Here is a 27,040-nt window from a genome sequence, read left to right as displayed (position 1 = left end):
TTTTTTTTTTTTTTTTTTTTAACTATTTTAAAATTATGTTTTAAAAATCCCATCAACGTTTAGTCAAAAAGGGTAATTGGGTCTTTTCCCAAAAAAATAAATAAATAATAAATTTACCCTTTAAAATAATAATAGTAGAATTGACTTAAAAATGGATAACTTTTTTGCTTTTAATTTCATAATGATTTTGAAGTGTGTTAGTTTGAAAGTAGTTGACCCATTATCACTCATAAAAGCAAACCTCCTTCTAATAAACCAAACCAAACCAAACCAAACTCAACCCGACCCAACCCAAGGTATTCTCTTTTTCGTAATTTTCACGAAATGGTGTCCTGTACTTTTACTAAAAGAACCCTCGATTGGAGAGTAGGACAAAATATTTCAAGGGTCTGAAAACCTCTCCCTATAAACGCATTTTAAAACTGTGAGGCTGATGACAATACATAGCAGGTCAAAACACACAATATCTATTAACAGTGGCCTCGTGTTATTACAAATGGTATCATAGTCAGATATCATGAGAATGAACTTTCTTTTTATAGGTGTGGTTTCAAAATCGTAAGACTGTTGGTGATACGAGCTAAAGTGGAAAATATCGTTACATTTACCAACCGGTATCCCACATCGGTTGAGTGATTTGGTTTGGTTCTAATTTTTTTAAAAATAGAATCAATCAATAATTAAAAAAATAATAAATAAAAAGAAAATAGCCCCCACACATTATGCCAACTATATTAAAATTTAAATTTCCAAATCTAAGTAAAGCATAATTGCTTCAAACTATGCCATCTTTGGTCATATCATAATAATAAATAATAATAATAAAAATAAAATATTTATTTGTAAAAAAAAAAAAAAAAAAGAGAGAGAGAAAAATAGAGAGAGATATTTTTATAATTATTTATGAATTAAATATCTAATTCTTATCCAAATGAGCAAGTGGCTGAAATTCTAAGTTAAAAAGTTTAGAATAAATATAAGGTGGGGTCAAATGTCAATTGAGAAAGGGAGGGTTGTTTAGCCTTAATGACTCGCCACGTGTCGCTTTCATTTTTTACTCCTCTTTTTTACCTTTTTACCCAACGGGGTGAATTTCAATTTTTACCCTTCTTCTTTGGTTGGGAAGGAGGCCAATCTTCTGCACATTTATCCAACCTTATTTTACAATTTATTATTATTATTATTATTATTATTATTATTTTGCTTTTCCAAGTTGGATCTTTAATCATATTCAAAATCTTGGGTTGATTTTATGTTTTATATTTAGATTTTTACATTATAATTATTTTATTTTGTCATGAAAAGTTAAACCGATTTACTTAGATATGATTGGTTTGCATCGTTCTTTGATTTTTTTTTTAATATAAGGAAAAAATAAATCATTTTTTAAGAGTTAAATAAGTTCGAACTTCTAATATTTTGGTTGATGACGTATGACTAAACTAGTTGAACTATGATAATAATATTTCAAGAGCGTTTGACCCTTCTTTTATACATTCTAGATCAATCAATACTTTCATTAAAAGAAGGGTCAAACGTTCAATTAGGAACCTAAGTTGAGGCCGAGGTGGCAAATTTCGAGGTGACTCAAATGCCATCTAGGCGAACTTCGTACACCTCCACCTTAGAGAAGAAGATTTAAAGGCTAAGAACTCACGAGCTTGCATGCGTTGCTTGGGATGAACAACTAACAATCATGTCGGGTAGGAATTCTTCTAAGGTGTGGTTTTCAGATAATGAATTTCTCGAAGGCTCAGAAAAGATGGGTACATAAGAAATGACCTAGACTAAATATATTCTATCGTATCAAGAGGAAATTTTGATCGATATGCCCACATCTCTTTCAAAGGATTCGACTTATTTATTTTCATGAGAAGTTTGGTTTCCCAAATATAGCTGTGAGATCCCGCGTTGGTTAGGGAAGGGAACGAAACATTGCTTATATAAGAGTGTGGAAACTTTTCCCTAACAAACGTATTTAAAAACCATGAAACTGATGACGATACATAATGGACCAAAGCGATAATATCTACTAACTACAAACTTGAGCTGTTGCACCAATAGACATTTCATCCAATGTGTAAACCTTAAAAAATAAGATTTGTGTTTTTTTCTTTTTGGTTTGAAGGATGTGACATTCTCTTATGTACTGAAATTTGGTAATTTTCTTAGACAGCTAAATCTTTTTTGAAGGGAGAGGAAACTTTGATATAATAATTGGTAATGATTTTTATAGCTAAGATTGCCATCAATTTCCTATAGGATAGGATTTGATGTTAGATCCTCCTTATTTTGCTTCACACTAACCCAACCACTGCCTTTAACCCCCCAAAAACATCATTTTAATTCATTTTTTTCACAAATTTTTTTTTTTTAAAAAATCTTATTTATTTATTTATTGTTAATTTTTGGAAATCTTAGGCTTTTCACTTCATTTATACCATTCTGTTGACATAAAATAACCACTTGAAGCCAAATAATTGGAAATAAAATCCAATTTTTTGATAAATGATTAAGGAAAAGTTAATGGCATTGACTAAAATAATATCTTATTTAAAGTTTAGAAATTATATAATACCATATTTGAAATTATATCATTTTCTAGACCCAAATATATATATATATATATTTTTTTTTTTTGTTAAAGTAAATAGTCGAAGTATATCTAAAATAGAACTTTCCTTAGGCTATATATAGAATACAATTCAATTATTAAACAATTTAGGAAATTTTAAAAGGGAAGTATAATAAAATGAATAATAATTCGTCCTAAATAATTATTAAATAGTGTCTAAATAATTATTGAGCCTCAATTCATTTTCTAAGTTTTTAATAAATAGTAATCAAATCAAGAGGAAACTATCATATAAAATAAAATTACTGGAGCCAAATTATATATATATATATATATATATGGGATTAATATTTGGTAAGCCACTTCTACAAGACAAGGCTTATCAAACCTTTCGCCTCCTTGGGCTGTTCCCATATTCTTCGTCTTTCAAATTAATATTTCAAACGATCTACGGTAGCTTTTGGATCAAACATTTTTTCTCAACTAAACAAAAATGGTTAGAAATCACGACTCGCTACAATGAAATGATGTTTTTTATTTTGAGAATAAACTTTCATAGCTTTACTTTTAGTTTCCTAAAAAATCTTCATATAAGTGGAGATAGTATTCCTTCCTTACTTATAAACCTATGATCAACCCCTTAATCAACACCGGACTCCTCTCTCAATAATCCTCAACAAAAATAAATGAAAAAAAAATAAAATAAAATAAAACAAATGTAGAAGAAATTATTAGATGATTAGTAATCAAGAGATGTATGGAATCTCGAAAAAAAATGAATTATGAATTTAAAAATAATAGAATTTCTATCTATAAAATAAAAATAATAAAAAATAAAAATGGGAGGGAACCAAATCTAAGTACGTATGATATAAGATTGAAAGGATAATAGTGTAATGGAAATAAATTATATGAATAAGAAAGGATGTCCCACTTATGTAAGTTTTGTAAGTGAAGAAAATATTCCTTGGAATCATTTTCAATGTATTGAGGGGCTATGGACCATCCAGTTGTATCCATCTAAGGCCATTAAGAAGAAAGTGAAACATTCTTTTCCCCATAGGGACTTCTCTCCTAAGGGCTAACCACAGTGATGATGATGAAAGCGATCTTGCCACTCAAATCTAGCCATCCATTTTGCTTACTTTTCACTTCCATCCTGGACCCCAATTCACAATTTCAGGCCCTTCCTATCACTTCCACACTCTCATTCAATGCAAACACTTTGCACTTCATCTTTCTTTTTTCAAATTTATTTTAAAAAACACCGTGGGTCTAACCAATCAATTTACTATTAACTTTTTTTTTTTAAGTGAGAATTCGAATTTTTGGCTTCTTGTAAAAAAAAAAAATAAGTTTTGACTACTGTAACAGTCTAAGTTCGTCACTAGTAGATCGCCACTAGTAGATATTGTATGTTTGGCTTCCCCTCAAGTTTTTTTAAAACACGTCAATTAGAAAAAGGTTTCCACACCTTTATAAAGAAGGTTACGTTCCCCTATCCACTCCCTTGGGAGCCAAGCGTCCATACTCATACTTATTCCCTTCTCTTGTCGATGTGGGATCTCACAACCACTAAAACTATCTTCAAACTAATAATATACCATACCCTATTTTCTTTGGAGTGTATTCGTCCAAGTAGTTGTAACTTTGGAAGAATCCTCAAATAAATGAATTCTCCATCTTTTGTATTATTTATGAGAGAGGGATCCCTATGATTATAGATATAAATGAGAATAAAAAAGCATAATAAAAGATGGGTATCCCACCTTTACCTTTTATAACCAAGCAACCCTTTATCATTTTGCTGATCCTAAATCCTCAGCTACCTCAATCTAAGTAGGCAGAATTTGGATGCATTTAAGTGGGGTTTTTGGTTTCTTCACTAAAATGGTGTGTTATTTAAATCAGATGCCTTAAAAAACGATTCCATCTCAATCAAAGATAGAGATATGTGTTTTTGTTTTGAATCCTATTCTAGTGTCTAAGTTTTTTAATTGATTCCATTTCACTTCAGTAGTAAGATCAACTCCTTTTCTCACTTTTCTTTGACTACAATTATTGCAATGATCCAAAAAAAAAAAAAAAAAAAAAAAAAAAAAAAAAAGGAAGAAAAACTGCCAAAATTCAATAACAAAATTTATAACGCAACTAATCCAGTACGATCCAAAGGCCAATAACCACAAAAAGAGTCTTATCCAACCACACAAAAAGCTCATAACTAACCACAAAATTTTAATATCATAAAGTATAAAGGACAAGGAGGGTTATCAAGTAATCACAAAAATAGTTCCATCCAACCATAAGACTACTCAAATTTATATATATTTAAAAAAAAAAAAATACTCATAGCTAAGCACAAATCTTAAGGAAAGATAAAGCTTAATATCGATTTTAAAATTTAATGTTAAAGTGGGTTAACTAATTACAAGGTGAAAAAAGAAAAGGAAACCTTTTTCTCATGGAAAAAAAGAGTTATGGATATATATACTCGTGGAAAATACTAAAAATTCTATAAAAGAGGAGTGAAGTACAAAGCATAAAGGACAAGGAGGGTTAAGAAGTAATTTTGGAGAGGAGGTGGTCGAAAGGGAGAAGAGAAGGGGAGGGGTGCCCAAATCAATGCCCTTAAATAATGCAAGCTTGCCTACTTTATTTATAATTCACTTTCCAATGAAAATCTCAAAAGACCAACATACTCTAAACACGTCCCATTCTTCAAAACCCCACGAGCACTCAACTCCGCCACTCCTTTTATTAATTCTTATGAATTATTTTATACACTCTTTTCTTTTCTTTTCTTTTTTTTATTTGTTTGCTAATACCTATAGGGTTAAGATATCAAGGTCCACAGTCCTAAGAATTGGAAGGAAAACAAATGTATTATAGGAATAATTCTAAGTAGTAAAAAAAAGGAAAACATAAGGGAATCTCTGAAGATATAACTGCAGTTAATTGAATAAATTGAGTTATTGGGAGTGAAGGAAGAACAAAAAACTGGGACCCATCTGATCGTACCCATGAAATTTCATTTGTAGATTTGCAGTTGATAGGTCGCAGTTAAGACCTACCAAAGTTATGGGCTTCTTTGTGAATGGGATCTCTCTATTTCTCTCTCCCAAAATTGAAAATAAAATTTGGACCATATAATTTAAAAATCAAATAATAATTTTAATGTTTTCTTTTTTCACAAAAGTAGATAAATTTGAAATCAAATAATAAGATGGGAAAAAATAAAACTTTTTGACAAAATAACAAGATGGGAATCAAACAGTGAAAACTACTAAAGATTGGTTATCAATACAGAGACATTTTTTCGGATTTTTTTAAATTTCAAATTGGAAGGAAACAAATAAATTAAAAAAAAGTTGGAAGGTTATTGCAACTTTATATTGTGGGATAAGATAAAATAAAATATATTAAAAACATTAGTTGAGGGGAAGGAAGTGGGCTAGAAGACTTGGGGAGATGAGCATATCCATTTTGTCCCTCAAAGAATAAAAAAGGGCAATAAAAATATTTTTTTTTTAAAATTGAAACCTAAAAAGAATGATTCAGCACAGTAGAAAGTTTCGAAAAATGCATTATTATATACAAGGAACCTCATCATTCCAACTTCACTCTTTTGAAAAAATCAATGAAAGTAAATAAAAGAAAATCTAGGATTATCAAAAAATAAATAAATAAAAAATAAGAACAACCTCCCCTTCTCTCCTTCTCGCAAACACACAAATTTCAAGGGAATGGAAGATAGGAGATTAAAGAAGCAAAAGTCACTTGCTCGTATACGATGAACTAGACATTTTGTTTTTGTTTTGTTTTTTTTTTAAATCGCTCAAAATAATTTCGTTTTCAAACTATTTTTGAGTCATTTTCAATAAAGTACCATTAACAACTTTTTTTCATTTTTCAAATGAGTGTTATTAGAACATTCGAGAGTTTCTTACTATATAATTAGATACTGTACTAATACGGTATAAGTTAAACAAAATAAAAAAAATAAAAAAAAAGTTTTGTCACAACTATTCTCTTTCTATCTATGTCTCTCTCAACTTTATGTATGTAAGAGTGATAAATGGGAGCTACTTTAAAGGAGAGAGGGTAAAAGGGAGAAATTGGATGGGAGTTCATGGGAAATTTGTGGTCCTATGGGCTAAAACTTTAGTTTAGGTGATTTTTTTTTTCTCTCTATTAACTTTTTGGGGGGTTTTATTTTCCTCTTCTTCTGCAAAAATTCACATACTGTTTTATAAATTTAATTATTTTCTGAGAATTTTAGATTATTTTTTGGGTTCTCTTTCTTTCTGCCCATTTAACAATGAAAATGGCATATTACCAATCATCCTTTCCCCCCTATAGGAAACACCCATCATTGCTCCCAACAATCCTTTTCAACCTTAGAAACCTGAGCTTCTAAAAAGATATAGAATTGGATTTCTAATTCCCATTCTTCCCACTCCTTCCTTTTAATTTCTCGATGCTTCTTCAATTTAAATACCAGCCTTCTTAATAACAATTTCTCCCCCCTCTTCTACTTCTACCCCCCCCCCCCCCCNCCCCCCCCTCCTCTCTCTGTCCTCTCTCTCTCTTTCTCTCTTCTCTCTCTCTCTCTCTCTCCTTGCCACAAGGTCACAATGGATCCCTCCTCCACCAACTCTGTCAATGGCTTCTATACCTTTCTGACTCGAGGGATCGATGATCTAGAACGGGTATACCTTTCAAATAATTTCATGTCAATCCAATTCCTTCAAAGGGTTCTTTCACTTCTCCGATCATTTCATTCCCAATTGACACTCCTTGTCCAAAAGCTTCATTTGCCTGTGGGGGAGAAGTGGTTGGATGAGTATATGGATGAGAGTTCCAAGCTGTGGGACGCCTGCCATGTCCTCAAATCAGGCATTTCTGGCATCGAAAATTTCTACTCTGCTGGGTTCAATATCACTTCCTCTCTCGATACTCATCGCCATCTGAGTTCACAAGTTTCTCGCCAGGTCCATTTCGAAAATCCCAATACCAATCCCAATCTAAATTTTCATCGTGTGTTAGTTTGTTTTATTTTGTTTTGTTTGGAAGCATTGGGTTCATAATCTAAGAGATTTCGACCTTTTGAAATACAGGTGATTAGAGCAATATCAGGGTGTCGACGGGAAGCGGTGGGATTGGAGGAGGAGAATCGGGCACTGATGGAAGCAAGAATTCAACCTCTCTCTCTAAGATTTGATGAAAAAGTATCGATCGAATCAAAGCTGAACGGATTCAATGGATTCAGGGGAGTTCTGTACGCAATGAGAAATGTGAGCTCACTCCTCCTCATGATCTTACTCTACGGACTGGTTTACTGTTGGCCGGAATCGAATTTTGTAAGAGGAGGGTATGAAGGGTGCCTGTTTTTTGGTTCAGCTTTTATGATATCGACGGCGAGATTGCAGCAGAGAGTTGCCGGAGAAATCGGTCAGATGAACGGGAGGCCTGGGATTTTGCTGTACGAGTTTAGGAGGTCGAAGATGGCGATGGAGGAATTGAGGGCGGAATTGGAGGGATGGGTGGGGATGGGGTCGCAGGGAGTAGTGGAATGGGAAACAGAGATTGGAATTAGAGAAAGGGTTGAGAATTTGAGAGCCTGTTTTGGGGTGCTGAGATCTGGAGCTGAGAATATTGTTTGCCAACTTGATGATTTCATTGATGAAATCGTTGAAGGCAGGAAGAAGCTTTTGGACTTTTGTAGCCACAGGTAGACAGTCACAGGGATGGAAAAATATTGTAGTTGTTATGGTTCAAAGGCCAAAAAAGAAAAAAGAAAAAAAAAAGAAAAAAGAAAAAAGAAGAAGAAAAAAACTTTGAAAAAAACTAGTAGAAGAATCAATTGTTGGGAGTTGTTGTACCTTTTAACCCTTCCCTGCTTCTCGCTTCCAGTTTTTTCTTTAATCCTCTACAAAGTAAAAACAATCAACAGGTAAATGAAGGGGCAAAAAAGAAATGAGAAGCCAATAAAATAATTAATACGAAAAATGGACTATTATTAAATCTGTTATAATCTTTTTATTGCAAAAATATCTAATCAAGCTTATGGTCAAGAAGATGAGAATCTAAAATGAACAGGTAAAACAGTAAAACAATTTTACTTGGACAGTACAATCAAAATAATATCCTTGATTGTTTATTTGAATTGAAAATTTTGACCAGCTGAAAAGTCAAAAAGATTACAGAACATGGAAAAAGGTCAATGGGCTGCATCATCTCAACATTAAAGTAACACCCAAGTCCAATAAGACTGACCCATGAAAATACATTAGAATTTATAATATATATGTCCCGCATATTTGTGCAGAAAAGAAGAAAACGAAAGTTGAGTGAACAAAAGGAATGGAAAGGAAAGGAAGAAGCTTCTTTGTAATTTTCAAAGAGAGAGAGAGAGAGACATGGGTTAATATTCCAATACAAGAGGGGAGGATAATCCAAAAAATTTCATCTTCTTTTTTGAGTGTTTGGTATTCTAGCAGAAGTGATGTCCCTCTCTCCAGTTCAGTTCGGGCAGAGCGGTGTCTTTTAAGACTTTTAGTTGGGATAGTAAATATGAATAATCATTTTAGCGGTGAAAGAATGATGAAAAGTGGGGGCTTAGAGGGGGCTGTAAAAGGCAATACGTACAGTGAGATTCCTGGTTTCTTTTTTTAATTTCTTTTAATTCTATATTTTCCCCCCAAAAGTAACATCCTTTTCTTACCCCCAAGCTTTTGTCTGATTCGGTTCCCTTTGAAAGCTATGGAGTCTGATGATGAAAGGTTCCTCTTCTTTCATCATCCTTCTTCCGGACATCTCCTGGCTTCTCACTTCCTCTATCGAATAATTTTGGTTTCTTCTTTTGCTGATTTTTCTCTATCGGTTTTGAGGGAAACAGAAATATAACACGAGAATTGGAAAAGAAAGATAAGAATTGCTCACTTTGTAAGTTGCAACTGCATCTCATGCTTTTTGTCTCTTGCAGGAATCTCATGCATAGCCTGTTTTAAAAGGTTACAAAAAGAGCTAGCAAATTGTAGCGCGCTGATTCAAAACAGACAGATATATAAACAGAGGGTGGGGAGGAAGGAAATAAACTAACCAGGCTTCGCTGTATTGTAGTAGAGGTCAGCCGTTCAGAGAACAAGTTCTGGCAGACGCCTGATCGCTAACAGCTCCCTAGTCCTTAAAGTAAAGCACACTTTCTTTTCAATAATCATCAGAGATAATGATTTTCTTTTACTTCCCCAAGAACAAAAAAAGAAGAGAGATATAAAAAAGAAGAAAGATATTCCTCTCAGACATTAATAATTAAGAATTTTAGTGTCGGTTTTCAGAGCATGTAACCCCAGCTGAGACATCCCTATGCTTATAAACATGACTCATTTGGAAACACTCGATTTTTTCCACTGTAACTTCATAATTACGAAACATATAAGCTGTAAAGAAGATACAGACCAGCAAATGAATTATAATAGGCCACTGAAAATAGATATTCTTTTCTTTTCTCTAAACTTCCTCGTGGGGAGTAAATTAATCGAGTTCTTTTCATGAAAATCATAAAACCATTCTGTGAAAGTGTGAATGACTTTGTTTTGTGTTTAATTTACAGCATACAATTGAAAAATATGAGAACAGAGAATTTGGAGAGAAAACAAATGAAAAACAGGTTCATCTTGTTACCATGTTGAGCAATGCGAAGCCAAGAAATCGTGCATCTGAATTTCTAGAATATTGGATGTTTGATCCTCGCACTTTAACCGGAAAAAGGATCTCCCACACGATTCCTTGACTATGTCACCGTTATTTCAGTAACCATACTCAGCCTCAACTTTATACCACCAGCAATACCATAGATTTCGCTAAGCTGTATCCTGCCAAATCTTCAAGTTGCGAGTCTGCAAATTTCATCTAAACCACCTCAATGTTATATAATAGAAATACCTGTCTAAGAACAAATGAATCCTCAAACAGCTACGGACAATCAGGTATCCTAAAGAAAAAAAAAATAATAGCCACAATACACGAATAAATCAATATTAATTAATACCAATAAATGAAAATTCTATGGAATCACTTAAGAATAGTGTTACCCTTGGCTACAACTTCATTTCAGTATAGTCATGAACAAGGTTGATTTACAGGCCTTGGACAATGGGCTAATTTGAAACGTCAAGAATATCTATTCATCCGGTTCTTACTGTTTATTCAATTTACGTATACTCAGTCGAAACTTCATTGTACATGCACAGTGTTAAAGGTTTTTCCCTTTTCTTTCATTCTTCTATTTAAACAATAGCAACTTACCGTTGATTGGTTGGGAAATTAACTCAGTTTATATCTGTGCCTAGTAAAGCTATTTAAAGACTTGTACAGAATGCTGGTAAATTGACCCAATACGTTAATATTTTCCAATCTCCCTCCGTTATTACATAGCACAGGATAGAAAACAAAATGTGTGGTATTCGGTCAACCCGCTAAAAAAAACAATACATAACCTCATAATATCTTTATCATGATTAAAAGTTTCCAGAAGTGAAATAATGGCTTCAATACACATCTTATCAACACAATCAATTGCTTTATTGCAACCTAATCACCCAAAAAAACCACAAATATAACCCCAGGGGGTGACAACGTAGAGGAGCAATAGTAAAAATATGATGGCTTCAATACACATCTTAACAAAACAATATATTGCTTCACTGCGATTTAATCACCCAAAAAGCCATGAATGTGACCCCAGGTGATGACAACGTAGAGGAGCAATAGTACAAATATGATGGCTTTGATCATGCTGCCCGATAGGATGCACTTATATGAGTAACCATAAGCATATCCATATCCATGGTTTTAACCTTTACTCTTTCTGCAAAAATTACGTTTATGCGCGCATACAATACAGATCTGATGCAAGGGCAACAAAGAAATCAAACAATTTAAGTAATCGTTAAAATTTAATATGTTTGTTACTAGGAAAGTTATAAGCGAGTTGATAGTTCTATTAGGAAATGGCATTAACAAACAAAATATGGGGTCAAACTACAATTTCAGCCCCTAAATTATTGTTATTTTTCAATTTTAGTCCCTCACTTTTACAATTTTTATTCTTCTTTAAGCTTTTACATCGTTTTCATAATTGCCCTTCTAATTGAAAGCTTTAATTCACGACTGCACATGGAAGGCTTTATACCACAGTACATTAGTGGGGGGAAAAAGAAGAACCTATGTAGAATCCCATAACCTTTATATGAGACTGTTTGTCATGATGTCAAATTAAAATTTTGAGGAAAAAAGATGCCTATTTTAGGCAAAAATAAAAGGTTATACTTCAAAAATCAGTTAACTGAAATTCTATAAAGATCTCGATCCGTAATCTAGTTATAGTTTTATTTAGCTTCCGACTCTTACATTAGGCTGACAATTAATTAAACCAAAATTATAGTTTTCGTTAAGTACTTATTTCTTTAATTTTGGTTCATTCGGTTCAATCACTATACCTGTACAAGCATAACATAGTGGTTCCCATCGTTCAATATCCAGTCAAATATGAAGAAATATTGAAATCCTTGAGATTATTTACAGTTGCCTACACACACAAACTAATGCACTTCCACAGGGTACCATGTTAATTTTTTTTTTTTTCCTTCTTTTTCTGACTATTTTACTGGCTAATTAATGTAAAGGATTAAACTGGTTTGTTTCTAAAAGGACTGTAATGAAACATATTAAAATATGGGTATCAAAACATTAAAAATATCTAAGAACGGGAACTAGATTCTAAATCTAACTCTATTGTGTATTGATTGATGAGCTTATTGGATACATAAAATATGTTGAATTGGTTGATCGCGTTTTTTTTGTTATCACTTTGTTTTTCTTCTCCTCCTTGCACCCCTATTATTTCTTAATGTCCAGCATCAAACTCCCCAATGACATCGAGAAAGGTTGAAATTGAGATTTAAGATCAAAGACAAACTTGAAATTTTTTTTTAAGATCATTCTATCACAGGAAACGGTGTCATGCATACTACAACTGACTACCATGACAAACGCAGAGCGTAGAATTCATCATTAAAAACTAAGGCCTCAAAGTAACGAGCAAAGAATGAAAGTATCTCAACCATGGAGCTAAGTTATAGATATCTAAAATAAAGGTCAAACAATCCAACAGTTAATGAAGAATCACATCATTGAAGTTTTCAGAAAAATATGGTATACGATCTCTAGCAATAGTAAAGTTCATCCGACCTAAAATTTGAAGTTCTATCTGTTGTAAATTCTCAAATTTACTATGGTCAACTTGCATTTGCAAACGCATTTCCAATCATTTCCTATCATTTGTCATTTCGCGGCTAATATACTTATCCTTCAGCTCAATCAAATGCAGCCTAACAGCAATCCCACAGTTCTAAAATTCAAGAAGCCGTTCGAAAATACTGAAAATCTACAGCACATGGTCCACCAAATTTACTATGATCAACTTGCATTTGCAAACGCATAATATGATCTTAACGCCTACATTTCTTATCATTTGCCATTTCGCGGCTAATATACTTATCCTTCATCTGAATCAAATGCAGCCTAACAGCAAACTCAGTTCTAAAATTCAAGAAGCCATTCGAAAATACTTCAAATCTACAGAACATAGTCCACCAGCTTCCCTCCCCGCAGCAGAAAAACAACATAATAGCAAGACACTAAATAAACTTGCAGAATCATCAAAGAGATAGAAATTACCAGTAATTTGTAAGTAATGCAAGGATTTTCTGCATAGTTTCAAGGAGAGTATTCCATCTCCATCAAAGAAGAAAAAAACCCGCCAAAATCAGCGAACGTAAACGGAATTGGGAGAATGGGTGCGGCGTTTCGAGATCAGGGAAGCTTTAATTGAATATCGAGTTGGACTTGGGCCCAATATTTAAACTTCAGAAACTCAAGCCCAATATCTTGAGCCCACTAAAAACTAGCACGGCCCAATACGATAATTGGGCTTAGGCCTAATTTTAGAATCACGGAAGCTCAAGCCCACTTAAAGAACTATCAAAGCTCCGACCATAATTGGGCTTAGGCCCAATATTAAAACTACCGAAGCTCAAGCCCACTAAAATACCTGGTACGTCCAACCGAAAAGTTGACCACGATTCAAAATCCAAATTTGGCACCTACACATTCTCTTACCTTACTTGTGACATGATCACGTTACCTAGATATTGTCTAGGATTTATAATCCGGATTTAGAAACTTATGTGCCCCGACATTCTCCTGTGAAATGATCATGTTGCATGTATGTTGTACACGATTTAGAATCCTGATTCAGTACCTATGTGCCCCGACATTCTTCTGTAACATGATACATAAATGTTGTACAAGATTCAGAATTTGAATTTGACACTATGCACCCTGACATTTTCCTGTAATGTGATCATGTTGCATATATGCTGTACAGGATTTAGAATATTGATTCGGCACCTATGTGTCCCGACATTCTTTTGTAACATGACACAAACGCTGTATAAGATTCAGAATTCGGATTTAACACTTATGCACCCTAACATTCTCTTGCATCTCTTGTGACATGATCACGCTACCTACTCATCTCTTCTTAAAAGTGTATACTATCTGCACAAACACACGAGTCTTTTCAACATGTTTTGTCCTTACTCACTATATTCTACAAAATTCGTACGAGATCACTCAATATAGAATTGCTCAAATTAAAGCATAGATAACTATAAAATTTCTATGATTGAGCCACCAAAAAATAATGTATCATTCTCGATATAGATAATAACTTTTAATTATTTACGATCGCTCTTGTTCATGATAACTAGGTAATTGGGAACATCAGACACACTAGTGTTAAATAAGTTTTGGAATATTTTTATTAATTTACTTTTTAATTTTAATTTGAAGATAAACACAAATTTATGCTTATCCTTGATTCACCTGTAAAGAGCGCCCATTTAGAACGATAACGCGGCAAAAGTTTCCGAGCAGTACAGATTCAAGTTTCCTCACCGTCTCCATCTCCTTCTCTGCCAATCTTCTACACAGATCAGGTACATCCTTAAATTCCGAGGTCATGTAGTTTTTTCTTTTTCTATGTGGATTGGTTTCAGCTTTTTCCTCCGAATATGGCAACTCAGGAACATGGTTTTCTTTCGTCAAACAATGCTTCTTCTGGCTTTTCATCGCCTTCAGAGTTAATTTTTTAGATTTTCCCGAAATTCCATGAATGTAGCTTGTAGGATGCATTTCAACGCGGTATCGGTCCATAAAGATCCCAGTGTTAGTTTTTTTCCAATTGCCAAAAGTACGGGTTGTAATGATGTAGGTTCTAATATCCCAATTGGTCGTACTTTAGTTTTGTTTAGCTGTAATGTTCAGGTTGCTAAATTGAATTCTCGTTGAGTTGATGGTTTGTTTGCAAACAAATTGGCGAAGTTTAATGTGAAGTTTTGTGGATAGCGACTGTAAGCTGTTCGATGAAATTCCTGTGAGAAAATTGCCAGATTACACAGCTCTGGTTTAGGGCGTATTGTTGGTCAGATTAGTGGAGTGATCTTTTTGTGGCATTCAGATCGATGCTTGATGAGGGAATACTACCTGATAAACACATTGAGCTTACGATTCTTATAGTATGTTCTAGAAGACAATGGGTGAAGACAAGTAAATGGTTTGTGGGTATGTCACTGAGAAGAGGTTGATCTCTGATATTTTCATTAGGAATGCTCTCATGAACTTCTATGGTAATTGTGGGGATTTTAGATTTTCGATCAATGTTCTTTATACGAGTGTAAAAGATGTGGTTTCGTGGACTGTGCTTGCTTCCGCTTACATGGAAAAAGGTATTTTCGATGTGGCGATGGAAGCATTTCACTCGATGCGATCAAGTGGGTTGAGGCCTGATTTGATATCTTGGAATGCACTAATCTCGGGGTTTGCTCCCTATAGAGAGATTGACGCTGCTCTCCAATACCTGGACCACACAAGAAAAGGGTTGAGCCCAAGGGTTAATTCATTGAATGGAGTCATATCAGGCTGCGTTCACAATGGGCATTTCACAAATGCTTTGGATGCATTTGTTAACATGCTGTTGTTTCCTAGAGTCCAAATAAGATGGTTCTATTTCTCAAATTTTTCTATGAAGATACGAAAGAATCAAAATCCGAATTCTTCAACTCGTAAAGGCAAAGAAAAAAGGGATTTGCTTCAAATAAAATCTCTTTCTCAAATAAAATATTTAGTGGTGTTTATGGGTTCTGTCTGTCTGTCTGTCTCTCTCTTTTTTTTCAATCCACGTTATATTGTGTTTAAAATTTCTTCCATGTTGAAATTCAGGGCGAGCTTTTGATATAGATTCTCTTTGAGGACATTTCCAAATGGATGTACACGGACAGCAGAAAGCGCAAGAGGCCCTAGATGTTGAAATCAAATCATTTTTTGATTCAGCTCCCCCTTTGAGGAATATTGAGAACGTCAGTGAAGATTTGAAAAAATTTATTGAAATGAATTCATCTGGCAAGTTCTTTCTTCGTTAATCTCTTAAGCATGTCTCTTTGTTTTGATTAGTTGTTATTCTCTAATATTCTACTTGGGGGATTACCTTGCCAGTACTTGCATTACTTAACACTTATCTAGTGTAGATATCTGTTACAAACTTTATTGAAGTACAATGATTAAATAAACCGTCCTAAAAAATTGAGTAATTAAACTTGTAATTTTACCTAATTTGTTTTTTTTTTTTTTGGATCAATTTACTTGCAAGTATAGGAACTAGAAGTGCCAGGAAAGTTGTTTGTGTGACATCTGGGGGCACCACAGTTCCTTTAGAGCAAAAATGTGTTCGCTATATAGACAACTTCAGCTCAGGTCACAGAGGTGCAGCATCCACAGAGTAAATGACATTACACTTCACATGTGTTATTTTAGAGATCACACATTGTTTTTTTTAAGTGATCTTGCCAATTTCTCCTAGGTACTTTTTGAAGGCTGGATATTCGGTTATCTTCTTATACCGGAAGTACGCACTTATCTTTGTTGGAACCGCATAGTGTAAGAATCGTTCCAGGTTAAAGCTTGATACTCTCCTGGGCTAATTTGTGGCTCTGTGATCAGGGGAACCTGTCAACCATATTGCAGTTTGCTTCCTGATTATCCATTCCTCGAGTGTTTTGAGTTCACCCATGGGTCAGGCATTCAAGGTTTTTGATTTTTTTGGTCCTTAACTTTATCCATGCTATGCTGGTTACGTCTGTGATAGTGTCATCTGCTGTCGATGGGAAATTAATTTCCTGCGTATTCTGTTGGATACATCGTAGTTCTTGAAAACAGCATTTGTTCATAGGTGTACACGGAAACTTTCCTTTTGTTTTGAACTAAAAGTAAACTTTTGGGTGGAATAGTGACTTTATGTACAATATCCTCACTCTAAATAGTTAGGGACGACTTGGGATGACTGATTTATTATTTGGTGAATTTAATAAAGAGGAAGTTTTTTGTTATCTGGGGCCCAGGGTTAAGTAACGTTTCTAGCACACTTTTATTTTGTTGATTAATTGTTATAATTCATAGTGAGGTGACTTTAATTCATTTCCAAATACAGTGCGCCAGCCTTATTCAGAAGCCGTGAAGTGGGCAATCAGTGAGCATCATGCTGTATGGACTAATTAATAGTATCATCACTCAATTTTGATTCTGATTTTTCTTTATATTTTCTGTGTATTTGCCCATATCTAGCTTGGTTGATAAGGAAATACCATCGATTAGCAAAATTTGAGTGGTCATATTGCAGGCAGTAGCAGATGGCACACTTCTGAAACTTCCTTTCACAACCATTTTTGAGTATCTTCAGGTAATTTTCCTTTCTTTTTCTTTTTGGGTTAGAACCCGATCTTTTAGGTTACGTTATGTCCATATTTGTGTGCTAGCTGCAGGAGCGATCTAGTATTAGAATATATGCCTTATATTGGTCAAAACTTGCAATATCTTTAATTCAAAGCCAGAGTTTCAAATTATGCAAGTTTTGAGGAAAGCATATTCATGGGGTTCACAAGTGAAAATACCACTCTAGATCCTAGAAGTTTAAAGAGGTGAAACTTATCAAACTTGAGCACAAGGGAAGAAAATAGTTCTCTCGAATGTCTTTTTTTAAAAAAAAAAAAAAAAAAAAATTTACTTTCTGTATTTGCAATGGAGAGAAGCCCCTTTATATACTAGTACTACTCCCACAAACGATAAAAAGGACACAAAAGTAACAGTGGTGCATACTTGCATCTGATCTTAATATTCGTCTAGGTCAAAATGCACAATCCAATGTATCAAGTAATTGATCTAGTTCATGCATATAGCTTTATTTCAACAAGTTTGTGTAGGAACATATTAAGAGCTTATAAGCATAGGTGGTTAAATATTCTTTTTGATCCAGAAAAAACTTCTCTATTTTATGGCATGTACAGTTCGGCAAAATTTGGCCACTATTCGCATTATCATCTACTGTTTTTTCTTAATCGTATTCTTTATTTTGCAGATATTGCACATGGTTGCGACATCATTGAGGAGTCTTGGGCCCTACGCACTCTTTTATCTTGCTGCAGCTGTGTCTGACTTTTATGTTCCATGGGAGAGCATGGTAATGGTTTAGCACAAAAGTAATTGTTTCCTATTTACCATCAGTTCAAATAAAAAGAGATTTTAATGTGCATTTATTCAGCGTGCTTCAACAATTCTTCTCATCTCTGAATTTCCTTGCTGTTACACAAATTAGGATTAGCATTTATGCAGCATACGTGTGGTTTACATCTGATGTGTGTGCCTGTGTGTCTTGTGTGTGAGATCTGTAGTCATATAGAAGCCTGTATCTGTCCAAAAGATCAATAGGCTTGAACTGTTGTACTGTCATGGATGGCTAGTTTTATACTTGCATCTCCACCTCTTGGTTTAATGAAGAAAATAGATTGTGAAGGACATGAATTCACATATTTCCTCCTGTTTAAGCAAACGAGAACGATATGTATTTGTTTAACAGTGGTGTTCTCAATCGTCAAATGTCAATTCATTGGTTTAGCAATTCGTGGAACTACATTCCGATCATTGCCTTTATCCATTTTTCTAGCGTTTTCATTTCAGGCAGAGCACAAGATTCAGTCAGGATCAGGCCCTTTGGACATGCGACTTGTTCAGGTGCCAAAGATGCTATCAGTGCTGAGGAGTGAATGGGCTCCAACGGCGTACTGTATCTCTTTCAAGGTATGTTCTGCTGGTTGAAACTACGTAATGTAAAAGCACACCCCCCCCCCCCCCCCCNCCAAAAAAAAAATAATAATAATAATAAATAACGAACAAAAAAGAAACTAAGTGTACTGACAAATCCCCTCCCCAAATCTCTTCCATAGACCTCAGTTCTTACAGAGCACACGGTCCATAGGAGAGCTGGAATCGAGTTTCAAAGAACCATTCTTTGTTTAACAAATAACTGCCGCACATGAATTGTTTAAAAGCCAGTTGAATGGATTTAGGGAGATCTTGTTTGAAGTTAAAACAATTAAAAAGCTCCCATTGGAAAAAATTCAAGAAAGGGCAATGGTGGAAGTGTGTGATTAACCCTCTTCTTTTTTCTGCCCAATAGATACTTATTAGGGTTTGATTCTGCAAGATTAAAGCCTGAACATGGTGTTCTCTCTCCAAACCTTAGCTGATTTTTCCTACTATGATTTATTGGGATGCTTTCATATTTTCTGTGTTTTCTTTTGTTTCTTGCCTTCTATATTCACTCCCTTATGGGTTTCTACTCTTTTTTCTTTTTTCACTAAATTTTTTCCCTTTCCTTAAACAACAGCTAGAGACTGATGTAAAAATCCTCTTGGAAAAGGCCAATGCAGCTCTGAAAAAGTACAAGATGCATATGGTCATTGCAAATGAACTTTTGACCCGCAAAGAGGAGGTAACACTTGTTACTGATAATGAAAATATTCATGTTCGGCGTGACCCGAAACAGGTTGGCAACGAAGTAGAGAAACATATTATCGAACATATTGTTGAGAAGCATTCTACTTATGTCGATGATTTGGACCAGAAAGTCTCGAGGGACACGGGATCATAGGAGTAATTGAGTACAAAACTGACATCCCTTAAGATCTGGTAATTTGTTCTGCTTTTTTCCCATAGAAGAACAGATCTTCATACAGAGTCCCTTTAGTTTGCTGAACTTACATTCAACTTACAATTCAGCGTGAAGCTTTACATACATAATAATGTTGTTAGTTCTAAATTTTTACGAATAATTTGGGCCCTCTGTTTCTCATGTAAAGCTTGTAATTTCACAAATCTGTGAAGTTAAAGCGGCTGTCAGAGATGTGGCATACACCATTGCGTTAATAAAATCATGTGGCACTCTTGTTGTTTGTTTAATAGAAACATTAGCAGGTTCTGAGCTTAAAATGGCTTAATATGTGATTAACATAGATGGTTTAGTATTCTAATTGCAGAGTCGTGTTTCCTTCTTACATTTGACGAGCATCTCAGGATTGTTTTTTCACTTTCATACAATTGTTTCACTTAGGATCATTTGAAATAATTTGAACAAATGTCACAATCGCACTCTTTCAAGATTCGTAACATCACAATCGCACTCTTTCAGGATTTGCAGCATCACAATCGCACTCTTTCAAAATTCGCAGTTTTAAAACTGGAGCACATTTGAATTTCACAAATTTTTATTATTAATATCTTAAATATATCATTACAAATTAGGAGGCAAAAAAACTTTGACCTGCTTACTAGTTCTCGTCTAAAAAATGTTTCCCATTTCCACCGTGGACATCTCTACTCAAGAACGCAACTCTAGAAATCATTCACAAACATAGAAAATGTCTAAATCAAAGTTGATACTCATGAACAAAAAAATCTACCACTATAGATATATTCATACTCACTCGAACTAAAACAAAACAGAAAGTATAAAGAACACATGAATTCCACCTAATAAAACTATACGCCAATCAGTCATATAACTGAACATCAATGAAAAGAAAAGGGTATATTCCACGCTAATCCTAATATTCTCCCTCTCGTTGCCATTCTAAAAATGCATAAATAACCGTTTCATAAAAGAAAGAAGAAAAAAAAAGATGAAAAGCTACCATATCATGTTTGTTGTAGCTTGTAACACAACCATGCAAGAAAAAAGATGTTCATGTCTAAAAGGAGAGACTAAGAAGCAATAGGACCAATTAAGAGCATTGGGGGGGGGNGGGGGGGGGGGGGGGGGGGGGCTGATATTAGCATTCTACTGATTGCCATTAGATTAAGATTAAGAATAAAAAGCAAAGCAAAGCAAAGCGAAGGATAGCTATCCAAAAGATCCTTCAGATAATTGCATGCCTAATCGATCATTAGAAAAGCATCATCCTAAACTACCCATCAACTCTCGCAACTCACTCCCCAATAGGTTCTCCAGTCAATAAAGTCAAGTCAGCTTTACAAGTTGGGAAGCCTCCAAAAAGCTTGCACCGCCACTTTTGAAGGACCATAGTTTCATAACTCAACCACCAACTCTTTTTAGTTCTGTATGACTCAGAAACCTCACCAAGCACACCCAAGCACCTTCTATCAGGAGACAGATATCAAGCTTCATTTCTTTCAATACAACCTTTTTTTTCTTTTTCTTTTCTTTACATAAATTCCTTTAGTGAACGCTTCAAACAAGTAGATTCATAAATCTTTCCATGCATCAGGGAGAGGCCCATTGGAAGTAATGGCATCGTGCCCCCTTGGTGGCAGTCCAATTCCCACAGCCAAAGAAAAAACTCCCTTGCTTTGGTCCTGGCTTCCGAACCATACCTCGGCTGCTCCTTACCCCACAGATACAGTAGGGGTGGTAATGGAAGATGGGAATGTGCATAGGCTTTGATTTCAATGGCGGTTGCGGCGGGAATGTAACGCCTCCTGGGGGTTGTTGTTTCCATTGAAATGGGCAGTCAGAAGTCTGCCACATCAATGAATTGGTAATGGAGAATCTGAAGCCTCTATGCATAAGAAGGGCGAGTAAACGTGCAGTGTTCTTGGCATCGTCGAGACCACAGTGAGCACGACCTTGCCAAGATAATCCTGCCATCTCAACAGCTTCCTTTAGATTGCATCGTTGTCCACCAAAAACCTCACAAAATGGAATTTTTAAGTTGATCCATCTGTCATCAGTCAAATCAGAAGAGAGAAGTAAGAACTAAATTGCAGTACTAAATATAAATATACAATTTTTTAGTAATTATAACCGTGTTTATCTACTGGTGAAAAGTTATGGGCACCACCGAGTATGTTTATCGATGTATGTTCGTTCTTTTACTTGAAATGTAACTGACTGTCAATGAACAATTCAAAGGGAATACTATTCTAAAGGCAAATGAAATATGCCAGTCCGTTTAAAGCTAAAAACAGAGCACTTTCCTACTAAATGTAGGAACGTTTTACCACTGAAGCTATAAACAGTAGTAATTGATAAACAAAAATGCTGAACACTTGATAGTCATTGGGGGCAAATTAGAGAAGATGAAAAGTTGCTCCGTCAGCTAAAGCTGTAAAAGTTAGACTAGGCAAATGGCTGAAGGATGAAGGTATCAATGATAAACTGTTTGGTTTGTTTTTCCTGCGAGATTTTAAGCTCCAAATGTGAGGATGCTCCTACCTTGATTGATTACTAACAGCACAACCAATAGCATTAAAATGATTTTGTTCTTCTAGTGCACTTCCGAGTTCATGATTATTTAGGTTATCGTGATATGATTTGAACTATTATTTGTACTATGCATAGAAACAGCTTTTGTGAGGATCATTTACCGGTTGAAATATTGAGGCTTCCGAATCTTCTTGAAACGGCATTCCGACTCTAACATGACTCGGCAATCCCAGTTTGACCAAGTTACCACCGCAAAATTTGCGTTCTTTATCCCCTTCTTTTCAAGCCATTTGTCATGCCTGAGGAGAGCTTCATTGAGAGTAACACCTCTGTCCACCTATAGACAGCAATGAGATAAGATAAACATCAGAAGGTCCTAACAGATAAACAATGACCAAATAGAATTATAAAGGAAATAGAATGAGAATATAAGACTCCAAAGGCTACATGGAACACAAGATACTTCCCTTAGACTATAAGGCTTTCAAGGGTTCGGCTAGGTTTCAATTCAAGTCTATATCTTAGTCAAACCAACCCATGAAGACCCCTATTATAGGTAGTGGTAGGCCACACGTTAGAACCAAACTTCAAAGGCACCTAAATTACAACATCAGAAAATTATCGAAATCGTTAAAAGAAAATTATGTGCCAAACTAAGACTATGGAGGGAGATTGGATAAGTGAATCAGAAAAGATAAGAATCATATATATTTTTTAAAATTAAGATTTAAAATTAAATATAAAAAACACCCTAAATGTAGGACACAATAAGTAAAATCGATAATCAATCACACCACCAAGTTTGTTCCATGCCAGCAAGATGCAACCTCCAAGCGTAATTATTTTCTTTGAAGAAAAACAAGCTAAGCTTCAAACAAACCTGAATTTGCTGAATGCCAGTTAGATCCCTGCAGAAGTCGCTTAAGAGCTGATTGCAAGTTGGGCGCACATACGTTTGAAAGCAAGCTTCGAGTTGGCCAGTCACACTACTTACAATGACAGATGGGAACTCAATTATCTCCTGAGGATGGGGATTTTTATCCTTGTCACATGTTGCTTCAAAGTCTATAACCACAAAATATTGAAACTCTTGCAGCCGAAAATCACAATGGTAATTCTGTTCAAACATTTTGAAAGGAACATAATGGAAGCGATTCTCCACTGGCAAAGAGTAGAACTGGCATTCGGAAGCACTCATCTGGCACTGCTGCACCTTTTGAGAGTCAAAATGGAAGGCAGGCCATGATCCAGAATTATGCTGATAAGCAGGTTTGTTGTGAAATTCATTTGGACGTTCAATAAAATTGTTAACCAATGGGTGGTTTGTTTCAGGAATATCATTCCTGCTATAACAACTGATTTCATCCGTACGTTCTTGGAAACCATCAACAGAATTTCCACTATGTTGCAGACTGAATGGCATTCCATTATTCTGGAGGCATTTTATAGAGGCCTCACAGTTCCTCTGCATACTTTCTGCAAACAAAGAAGCAAAAGAAATTAAAATGATTTTGGATTAAATATTGTATAGAGAACATAGAAGGTTTCTCTAGTCAATATGGCTAAAACAATATCCAATAAAGATATAAAGTTAAACATTTAGAAGACCATAGGTGTTCCTGGAGGAAAACAAAGATAGATATCGCACTAAAAAATATTTAATTTACTATAACTGATCAACTAAATCTTTTTTGTCCAGTGGTATTTGGTAATTTGATATTTGATATAATATCAAAGTATTGCCATTTCTTTCCAAATTAATATTGGTTTCACTTGTTAGGCATTTCATAAATTTTCAATTTCACAAGTGAGAGAAACTATCAAAATATTGATAAAAATATTAAATTCGTTGTAATCTATCAATTTAAGTTTTTAGGTTTTAGTTATTATTTAACCACTTAATGTCTCATAAAAGGTCAAAGTTTCAATTGGAAGAGAAATTACCGGATTGCAACCAGGAATAAAAGAGGTAAAACTATTACCATTTCTTGCGACTGGCAGATTCATACTGATTCAAAAGATGTCATTTCAGCAACATAAAGTCAAGGGAGGCTTACAGGATAGCAATATCGTAGAGAACTCTAAAAATTGCTTTCCACCTCTGGTATTGTTTCCTCAGTAATGAAAATTCTGACATTTATCTAAGAAAATCTCTACGGGGCAGATAACACCGGTTCTCATCAACAAAATTGGAAGTTGCATACTCGATCATTGTTGCTCATCCACAGCACAACAAGGGAAAATTTGAAAAGGATGGCTGACAAGAAAACAAGGTGAGGAAATCAGGAGGACGGGGAAGAAAATACAGGAATAGAAAAAGGATGTCATGGGAAGGAAATCAGAAAGGAAGGAACAAGAAACTTGGAAATGCTAATAGAGAGAGGGAAAATGAGAATAAACTGAAACCCAAAGCTATCTAATAGGATATTAAACATTTTCTTAAAATAATAAGATATATAAAATGGAAAACCTCAAACCAAGGGTGTTGCAAAAATGCTCTCAAAACTGTACAAGCAACGGGGTGATCTTTTTAAAGAAGGAAACTAATAGTTTATTTATACATGAAAAGCACAAAAAAGCAGCCAGAATCCCAACCACTTGTGGAGGTTAGCATTTGAATTGGCATAAATCAAGAGACCTGTAGCCACATAAAAGATTTCGAGTTGCATTAGTTCTTCCTCCTAAAGTCCTTGATGGTATCGTTAGTGATGAGCAAATGGTCTAAAATTTTCCTCCCCCACTAAAATCTCCTGAAAACTTCGAGTTGCACTAGAAAGAATTCTCAAACCTCAGCCAAGGTCTTCGCTATCATCTTATATAAACTTATAACAACACTAATCAACCTAAAGTCCTTGATCATGTTTTGCATTTTTCTTTGGGATGAGACAAACATAAGTTTCATTTATTAAGGCATCTAAAACCCACCTGCGCGCACGCATAAAATTCAGAAATTGCCATTCAAAAAATCCTCTTTAATGCCCTCACAATTACCTCCATGGAGAAACCATCAGGGCATTAGGGACTTATCTCTTGCAAACCTAAAAACCACTTTACTTATCTCCTCCAAAAGAAACAACGGCACGTCCATAAGAGATCTTAACAGACTCCACACAACAGGAATGTAATTTTTTTAAAAAAGAGATAGTGACAAATGATACTTCATACATGTATAATCTATCTTAAACTAGAGCCCTGGTACCCTTCATTCCCAACTACTATAAGAATTCAAAAAGCTGCTAGAGGTAAGATGGATGATCGGCCGGAAGAGGTAGAGAGATCATGCCTCTTGAAGTAGCTAACTTTAAAATTGAAGATCTTTAACATTCAATAATTGTTAATTGCTTCATATAAGTCCTCTTAATAATGTCACCATAGCAAGAATCACCTAATTATAAAGAGCCGTGCTAGTCAGTTGGTTAAAATTACATTCCACGCCTGTTGAACCACCGGTGATTCAATTCCAAACTAGCTAATAAAACCTCGATTCAAATTTTCTGTCTAAGATTCAAATTACCTAAAAGAAACAGAAGAAAAACCCACAGAAGAAAAACCCAGACGATCATTCTCAGTTAACAAAGTCCCTACCCTTCGAACTTTAATGCTTTAAATGTTAAAGAAGCGTTGAAGTACAAGAGTTCTGACTAATGGCTCTTGGCATCTAAACTCCTAGATACTATGAAGTATGGTGCTCATAAACCCACTCTGTAAATACATGTGTTATTATATCAATATCGATCTCAAAATTCCATAACGAAAAAAAGCAACAAGAACTAACGTCAACTCAAAAGGGCAATGTCCATATCAATTCTTCACTTGACTCCTCGATTTCCCAATAGAACTACCCTCAGCTCAAAATAATAACAACAACAACTCTATACAGAATTAGAGTTACTAGTTCTCAGTATCACTTGGAAATGAACAAAACAAAGTCGCAGAATCCCCCTCGAGCAGGAGGAAGAGAATGCGACTAAATCAGCACAAATTCATATTGATTGGATCAAAAAAAGAAACAAATACCAGTTGAGAGAAAACTTAAACAGTTCAAATAACGAAACCAGAGCAAACAAGCACCTTTGCGTTCAAGGGCCATCATGATCTTGAGAAGAGTAATTGAGATCGACCACCAAGTACATCAGATCTACCTCTGAAATCCGCTCCTGAAGAAGCCCGATGATAAGAACAAATATACCCGAGGAGCTGCCATATATACTCATAATAAATGGAAAATCAAAGGAAAACTGAAAACGGGGAAGAGAGAGACCTGTGTGATCTGGAAGGTGAGCCGGGAGAGAGGAGGGAAGCAGTTTGGAAGGAAGAATCGAAAAATCTATATATTGTATTCAAAATTAAATATTGTATAAAAATCATATTATTATTGAAAATTTTCGGATTTTAGTGGCAAAAATAATAATTTAAATTTTTTAATATATAAATATTAAAGTAATTGCATGCTTAAATTACAATTATTTTTTAATTTCTTAAATCATATAATAATAATTATAAAAAAAACAAATTTAAAAATGGAAATAATTTCATTATCACGTTTTATTCTAAAGTGAGTAAATTTGAATTTGACCATAAACTTTTTGTCGCTAAGTTATATAAAATAATTTTGAATTTTATAGTTTGTGTTAGATTATTAGCCGTGAGTCCGTGGAAAATGAGTTTATAAGTGATAAATATTATGTGGCATTTTGGGAAGCCAAGCAAAGTCAGAGATTATGTCGACAATATCGTATCGTGGAGACTCGATTTCTAACTTGGTATCAGAGCCGCGATTCCTAAGTTTA

General features: G+C 34.6%; 4 protein-coding genes across 7 annotated transcripts in view; 2 read left to right on the top strand and 2 right to left on the bottom strand.

The window, feature by feature from the left end:
- LOC111454348 overlaps positions 1-13,424 on the bottom strand; it is a 15,406-nt gene extending 1,982 nt beyond the window's left edge. Inside the window, exons 1-6 of the mRNA XM_023095805.1 lie at positions 13,316-13,424; positions 10,259-10,473; positions 9,678-9,760; positions 9,518-9,576; positions 9,300-9,440; positions 8,458-8,504 (exon numbers count right to left, since the gene is read on the bottom strand). Coding sequence (XP_022951573.1) covers positions 8,458-8,504; positions 9,300-9,440; positions 9,518-9,573 — 244 coding nt within the window. The 5' untranslated portion in view covers positions 9,574-9,576; positions 9,678-9,760; positions 10,259-10,473; positions 13,316-13,424. The remainder of the gene's footprint in view (positions 1-8,457; positions 8,505-9,299; positions 9,441-9,517; positions 9,577-9,677; positions 9,761-10,258; positions 10,474-13,315) is intronic.
- Positions 6,909-8,552, top strand: LOC111454346. Its single transcript, XM_023095801.1, has 2 exons — positions 6,909-7,566; positions 7,693-8,552. Exons 1-2 carry the CDS (start codon positions 7,210-7,212, stop codon positions 8,308-8,310), a joined length of 975 nt encoding a protein of 324 aa, XP_022951569.1. The 5' UTR covers positions 6,909-7,209; the 3' UTR covers positions 8,311-8,552.
- A 1,089-nt stretch (positions 13,425-14,513) lies between the features above and the next one.
- Positions 14,514-19,871, top strand: LOC111454754 (phosphopantothenate--cysteine ligase 2-like). Its single transcript, XM_023096282.1, has 10 exons — positions 14,514-14,637; positions 15,920-16,099; positions 16,352-16,475; positions 16,557-16,601; positions 16,697-16,782; positions 17,184-17,236; positions 17,373-17,432; positions 18,108-18,209; positions 18,707-18,826; positions 19,416-19,871. The coding sequence occupies exons 2-10, from the start codon at positions 15,961-15,963 to the stop codon at positions 19,677-19,679; spliced, it is 993 nt and encodes a 330-aa protein (XP_022952050.1). The 5' UTR covers positions 14,514-14,637; positions 15,920-15,960; the 3' UTR covers positions 19,680-19,871.
- A 994-nt stretch (positions 19,872-20,865) lies between these two features.
- Positions 20,866-26,577, bottom strand: LOC111454139 (3'-5' exoribonuclease 1-like). 4 transcript variants are annotated; one of them, XM_023095476.1, is made up of 5 exons: positions 26,512-26,577; positions 26,322-26,407; positions 23,131-23,726; positions 22,412-22,587; positions 20,866-21,765 (listed from the first exon to the last, which is right to left on the bottom strand). In XM_023095476.1, the coding sequence occupies exons 2-5, from the start codon at positions 26,341-26,343 to the stop codon at positions 21,309-21,311; spliced, it is 1,251 nt and encodes a 416-aa protein (XP_022951244.1). In that variant the 5' UTR covers positions 26,344-26,407; positions 26,512-26,577; the 3' UTR covers positions 20,866-21,308. The 4 variants fall into 4 exon arrangements, with proteins under 4 accessions (XP_022951244.1, XP_022951243.1, XP_022951242.1 ...); XM_023095475.1 differs by having other exon boundaries at positions 26,322-26,410; positions 26,514-26,577; XM_023095474.1 differs by lacking the exon at positions 26,512-26,577 and adding an exon at positions 24,233-24,507 and having other exon boundaries at positions 26,322-26,410.
- Between the last annotated feature and the right edge of the window lie 463 nt (positions 26,578-27,040).

The sequence above is a fragment of the Cucurbita moschata genome, unplaced genomic scaffold (assembly GCF_002738365.1).
Source record: "Cucurbita moschata cultivar Rifu unplaced genomic scaffold, Cmos_1.0 Cmo_Scf00016, whole genome shotgun sequence".
NCBI classification, from domain to species: Eukaryota; Viridiplantae; Streptophyta; class Magnoliopsida; order Cucurbitales; family Cucurbitaceae; genus Cucurbita; species Cucurbita moschata.
This window is presented reverse-complemented; position numbering and strand designations above follow the sequence as displayed.